Here is a 6,145-nt window from a genome sequence, read left to right as displayed (position 1 = left end):
CATCAGTTTATGTGGACCTACGTAACTTTTGCTTTTAATTTTGTTCTGCTGGGTAAATGGAGATGCACACCGTGTTCTCTGTGGGAAAGGTTTAACATGCAAAAGTGTTGATTATTCCGAAATTAATGTATGAATCCGATGCAATACTGAGGTAGACGCAGTGATGAGCTACCCAGAATCCCCTTTTCAGGAAGGACTTGGTGCCCCGCTGTGGGGAGTGTGACCTGTGCAGACAGCCACGTCCCCTGAGGTTCTGCCCCTGCTGGGGTGGCCGGCATCTGGTGACTGAGCCATGGGGCTTATAAAGGCCTGGTTCGGTCCCGTGCTGGACAGCTCCCACAGGCTATGCTGTTTGAACTCCCAGAACCCCCTGGTGGACTGGCTGAAGCTCTGTGAGGTCTCCACCGCTGTTGAACTTCTCCCTCTGCCCTCTCCTCCTTCTTCCCCCTTCCTTAGCAGGGGCTGGTCCCTCATACATAGCTTGCCCCCAAAATACAGTCTAAGTGTTGGCTTCCAAAAACCCAACCTGTGACAAATGCTAATCAACATAAATGACAGCAAGCAAAACAAAACTGGAAACAACCTAAATGTCTATCAATAGGGAAATGCTTAACAGGTAAATTATGGCATGCATGGAATGAGATAAAGATAGGAAACGAATAAAGGACATTTTATGAACTGAGGTGAAGAAATGTTCCTGATGCATTAACTGAATGAAAAAAGTAAGTAGCAGAAGACAATCCCATTTAATTAGAAAATGTAATCTAAAACGTGTTTGCTCTCCTTCTTCCCCCTTTAAGACACAAAGTTTCCTCCTAGGAAAAGGATGTGTGTAGAAATTCAGGGCAGCCCCCTTAGGGGGATTTCCAGGGTTTACTGGATTGAATCGAATCCCTTTCGTGAAGACAGTGCACGGGGAGAGAATCAGGCCAGGCTAGGGTGGTGGGCAGCACTGGGCTGGAATTCGGGCTCTTTCTCTTACCAGGTGTGTGATCTTGGGCAAGTGACACAGTGGCCCTGAGCCTGAGTCCATCACCCAAAATGCCTCCTGAGTTTCTCATGGGAGTGAATGGTTAGTGTGTGGTCAGTATCTGTGCAGTCTCCGTCACAGATTCGATGCTCCACAAATTTTCCTCCTTTGCATGGCTCCTCCTCTTCCGTTCAGCCTGGGAATCCTACTCTCCATCATCCTCTTCCCTCCTGGGTTGGGTGAGGGAGCTCGGCCAAGCTGGGAAGCTTAATGGCTGAGACCCAGAGGAAGCTCAGATGCCAGGAACTTGGGTCAAGATGGAGCAAGACCAGAGAAATGGGCTGCTCTGGATTTCAGTGTGCAATGCTTTGACACCAAAAATTCTGGGAAATCCTGAGGCAGGAAGTGAAAGGGAGTGAGGGCCAAAGGAGAAACAACACATTGGGTTTCCTTCTGGTCCCTTCTGGTCTGACTCCCCTCTCCCAAATGGTAAAATTGAGGAAGTCAGGGGAACTTAAAAGAAGCAGAAGAGGAGGAGAGCCAAGCTGACCGCACGTCCAACTCCTCCACACACACAATCGCTGCCCCTGTTCCGATTTTAATTCCTTCTCCTTATTATTGACTTCCCCAAGTCGAGAAAACAGAAGATCCCAGCTCATAGACCCCTGGGCTTTCAGACACGAAGACCAGCAGGACTCTGCTCACATATGTGACTCATCCTTTGGCCACCTCTACCCCCAACTCTCCAGGATTTAGTTTTTTCCAGCTCTGGTCATCGCTGCACAAAGAACCCAAGGATCCCAGCCTGCAGGCTTTCCACAGGTAACGGGGCTGGGGACACAGTTGAGACCAAGGGGACAGGGAGGATGTTAGAGAAAGCCAGGAGGGGGACTGTGAGTCCTAGGTGGGACTGAATGGGAAAAATAGAAAGGGGCAGCATGGGGATAATGACCAAGCGAGGATCTTATTCTCTTCCTTCCCCTGGATTCAGATCCAAGTATGGCAGCCAAACCTCAGTCACAAACTGAGACTCAAACTCAGCCCCATGTCTAGCCCAATTCCAGCCCTGTCCTCAGCAATAGTCCCAGACGCAGCCCCACCCCCATACAAATCCCAGCCCCTTCTTTAAACCCAACCACAGCTTCAACCCCAGAGTCAACTTGTATTTTAACACCAGCCCCAACACAAGATGGACCTTCAACCATATTGTATTCGCAGTTTCAGCACCAAGCTTAGGCCCAGCTCCATCCGTGGCTCCCACAGGAGTACTGACCCCAATCCTAGGAAGACACACAACCTGCCCTGCAACCCCGCTGTTAGGCCCTGTCCTAGCGATATATTTAGCTCCAACCTTCCCTCCACCTTAATCCCAAACTCAACCCAACCCCAGCCCAAGGCCTGCTCCTGACCCCACCTTCAACCTCAGCTGCAAGGCCAGGCCCCTTCCCATTGCAGGCCCTGACCCTGGACTCCTTCTCAAGCCCAAGCTCATCTCTTACCTCAGCTCTGGCCCTGACCTCAGCTCCAACGTAGTCCCAGCCTGCCCCTTTGCCCCAGCTCCTGCCCCAGCCTGGCCACTGGCCCTGCCTCCATTTCAGCTCTGACAGCCTCGGTGGTCGTGTTGGTGCCAGCATGCCAGTGAATTATGAAAACTTTCAGGACTCGGAGAGTGAGAACCAAAGCCCGGGGCTTAGAATTGGTAAGAGGAAAGGAGAAATGGTCTCTCCTAAAATACCTCCTTAATACGTTTAGAAGGATTTCTGCTGTGATGTGATGTCTGTGCCTCTACCATGTGCACTGGTGGGTCCCCAAATCTGAGGTGGTGGGGCCCCAGCCACCGGAAGCCACAGTATGAAGAGGATTCAGGGTCCTCAGGAAGACAAGCACAGGGAAGACCACAGCGGGCCTGGCTTCTGTGCTCTGGGTGGGCCCTGGTGTGGGAATGAGTGATTGGGTTTGGAAGGGAAAGCCATTTGCTACCCGGGTAGTAGAGATGAGCGTGAGGTGCTGTGGGCCTGGCAGCCCCAAACTCCCTGGGTCCTCCTGCCACCTCTGCCAGCTCTGATGATAGGACTTTACACATCACCATTATCTTGAGACCCTGTGTCCTTGTGTACATTTGTCCCCAGTGGTATGAGGGGCCTGTGTGGCTGGGTACTTGTGCTGGTCCATGCTGGGTCAGATGCCGGGGCATCCCCCATCCCACAATCCTCCTTGTGCAGCCCCCTTTCAGGCTGAGCATTAAGGTGCCAGTCTTGATCCCTGACAGGCTCTGAGGTCCTCTCCTCCTCCCCTGTCTCTCTGGGTCTCTCTGGGACCCTCCTTGTCCTGACGCCATCTCTCTTCTTGCAGGGCTGCCTCCCCTCCTTCCTCCCTTCCTGCAGACACTCTGTTCCAGCTCCCGCCTCCTGCTGCTCTCCCTGGGCCTCAGCCTCATGCTGCTGGTTGGCGTCTGTGTGATCGGATTCCAAAGTGAGGGTCACAGGGTGGGCAGGGAAGAGAGAAATAAGGGCTGCATTGGTGGGGGCAGGGACGGAGTTAGAGATGGATAAGGCTGGCTGCTGGCTCTGTCACTTATTAGCTGGGTGATGTGGTCAGATTACGGAACCTCTCTAGTCCTTGGTTTGCCCATTGGCAATACTGGAGAACAACAGTGTCTGTCCCTTTGTGGGGCTTGTCGCGAGGAACCAAGGAGACAAAGTGTGTCAAGTGCCTGCTCAGTGTGGCACAGAGCAGGCCTGATAATCTTCGCCCTGATTGTCCCATCCACCTCGTCAGATTCCACGTTTCAGAGGGACCTGGTGACCCTGAACAACTCCACATCACAAACTGAGCTTCAGGTCAAGTCCCTGATATCCCAGGGTGAGGCTGGTGTGGAAGGGGCTCTGGACTGGGGTGGGATGTGGTGGAGGAGGGGGTGCGAGCTGACTCTGCAGCACTGAGTCCCCATGTCCTCCAGGTGACAGTTTGCAAAAGACGATAACACCTCTGAAAGCAGGGGTGGGGAATCTCAGGCAGGAACTGCAAGCAGGTGAGACTCTGCAGGAGTGTGTGGGAGGGGAGGGCTAGCCCCAGGACAAGGTGGGGGAGCCCCTCGAGGTGCTGAGCGCCCTCCCGTCCAGCCCGTAGCATGAACGACAAGGTGTTTTCCCTGGAGAAGAAGCTGGAGGAGGAGCAGCAGACACTCAAAGCAGGTCAGGCCCCTGCTCCCATCACCTGGGCATGCCGCGTGGGGAGGGCAGGGAGGTTCCGAGGCGGGGCCCGTGCAGTGAAATCTGGCCTCCTGGACTCAGGGAGCAGAGTCCACACCCAGGGCACTGTCCCCACTGCCCCCCTGTGTGTGTCCCAGATTATGCTGAAATACGCCTCCTAGTCCAGCAGCTGGCCAAAGACCTGACAGCCCTGACTTGCCAGGCGGCTGCCCTCAAGAGCAATGGTGAGGGGTGTTGGGGGCGTGCCTGACTCCTTTGCTGCCAGAGTCCCACTGGGCAGCATCTCAGCGCCCCCCCCCCCACCTCTCCCGGCCCCCTAGGCTCTGCCAGGGCCTGCTGCCCCCTTAACTGGCTGGAGCATGAAGGCAGCTGCTACTGGTTCTCTCGCTCTAAGAAGCCCTGGCCCGAGGCTGAGAAGCAGTGCCAGCTGCAGAACGCCCACCTCGTGGTCATCAACTCCAGAGAGGAGCAGGTGAGGGCCCCTGGTGCTCAGCCCCAAGGACGTGTCCCCTGTAAGGAAATGGTTACCACACTTGGCTGCACATTGCAGTCACCTGGGGAGCTTTAAAACCACTGCCCTCTGAGCCCCACCCTCAGAGACCCAATGGGCCTGGGCACTTTCATAAACGTCCCAAATCTCCTCAACTGCTTTAACGAACAGCTAAAGGTTAGAACTGCTAGTCCAAGGAGATGGGGAGAAGTCACCATTGCCCTTCATTGTCCCAGGATTTTGTCCAGGAACATACAGGCTCCTCATTCACCTGGATGGGGCTCAGTGATCCTACAGGAGTCTGGAAATGGGTGGATGGGACAGACTACAAGACCAACTTCCAGTGAGTACACCCTGGCTTTCTGTGTCCTACCTCCTCCTTCAGCTCTGCTCCTCAGATCTGACCCACACCCCCTTCTCAGACTTAGATTCTGTGCCACCTGACCTTTCTAGTTGCTGTTGTCCTCTCCCCTCAGGAACTGGAGTCCAAGCCAGCCAGATGACTGGGATGGACATGGGCTGGGCCCAGGTGAGGACTGTGTCCACTTCAACCCGGATGGCACGTGGAATGACAATGCCTGCCAGAGGCCATTCCACTGGGTCTGTGAGACCAAGATGGACAAGGCCAGCTAGCAGAGTGTCAGAGGGGCTCCCTGTAGACCACCCAGCTGCAGAAATGGGATCAGGGGAGAGGGGCCCTTCTCCAGAGACGCCTAACGAGACCTCTGTGGGAGAGGAACAAGCCCTGTGAGATGGGAGCACTGCCCTCAGCCTGAATTGTGTTCCTCTCAACTGTCAAAAGACTATATAAAGGTCCTAAGGTTTTTTAAAAAATTTCAGCTTCGTTGAGGCATTATTGACATAGAAAATCGTAAGATGTTTAAGGCTTACTTTCTGGTGATTTGACATATATGTTGATACACACATTGATAGATACATTGTGAAAAGACTCCCCCCATCTTGGTAGTTAACACAGCCATCACCTCACCTAGTTATCTTTGTTTTCTTTTTGGTGAGGACATTTAAGTTCTACTCTCTTCGTAAATTTCAATTATTCAATACAGTGTTATCAACTGTAGTCACCATGTCATACATTCGATCCTCAGACCTTGTTCATCTCATTGCTGAAAGTTTGTGCCCTTTGACCAACCTCTCCCCATTTCCCCTCCCCCCAGCCCCTGGCCACCACTTTTCTACTCTCTGTTTCACCCACTTTGCCTTATTTATTAATTTATTTTCGATTCCATGTATAAGGGATACCATGCACTATTGTTTTTGTCTCTCTGGCTCATCTCACTTACCATAATGCCCTCAAGCTCCATCGTGTTGTTGCAACAGGCAAGATTTCCTTCTTTCTCACGGCTGAATAGCATTCCATTGTATGTATATGCCCCACATCTCCTTCACCCAGTCATCTATTGATGGACACAGGTGGTCTCAATATCTTGGCTGTTCTGAACAAGGCTGCAGGGA

The 6,145-nt window shown here is 53.0% G+C and overlaps 1 protein-coding gene across 2 annotated transcripts; it reads left to right on the top strand.

The window, feature by feature from the left end:
- The first annotated feature begins 1,231 nt into the window (after positions 1-1,231).
- LOC124232816 (C-type lectin domain family 10 member A-like) lies at positions 1,232-6,139 on the top strand. 2 transcript variants are annotated; one of them, XM_046649728.1, is made up of 10 exons: positions 1,232-1,792; positions 2,569-2,669; positions 3,323-3,442; positions 3,749-3,832; positions 3,930-4,001; positions 4,093-4,164; positions 4,320-4,406; positions 4,503-4,654; positions 4,909-5,015; positions 5,149-6,139. In XM_046649728.1, exons 2-10 carry the CDS (start codon positions 2,603-2,605, stop codon positions 5,303-5,305), a joined length of 918 nt encoding a protein of 305 aa, XP_046505684.1. In that variant the 5' UTR covers positions 1,232-1,792; positions 2,569-2,602; the 3' UTR covers positions 5,306-6,139. The 2 variants fall into 2 exon arrangements, with proteins under 2 accessions (XP_046505684.1, XP_046505685.1); XM_046649729.1 differs by lacking the exon at positions 3,323-3,442 and having other exon boundaries at positions 1,233-1,792.
- Positions 6,140-6,145: the final 6 nt, after the last annotated feature.

This window comes from Equus quagga, unplaced genomic scaffold (assembly GCF_021613505.1).
Source record: "Equus quagga isolate Etosha38 unplaced genomic scaffold, UCLA_HA_Equagga_1.0 121164_RagTag, whole genome shotgun sequence".
Lineage (NCBI taxonomy): Eukaryota > Metazoa > Chordata > Mammalia > Perissodactyla > Equidae > Equus > Equus quagga.
The sequence above is the reverse complement of the archived record's forward strand: the minus strand, read 5'-3'. Positions and strand labels throughout refer to the sequence as shown.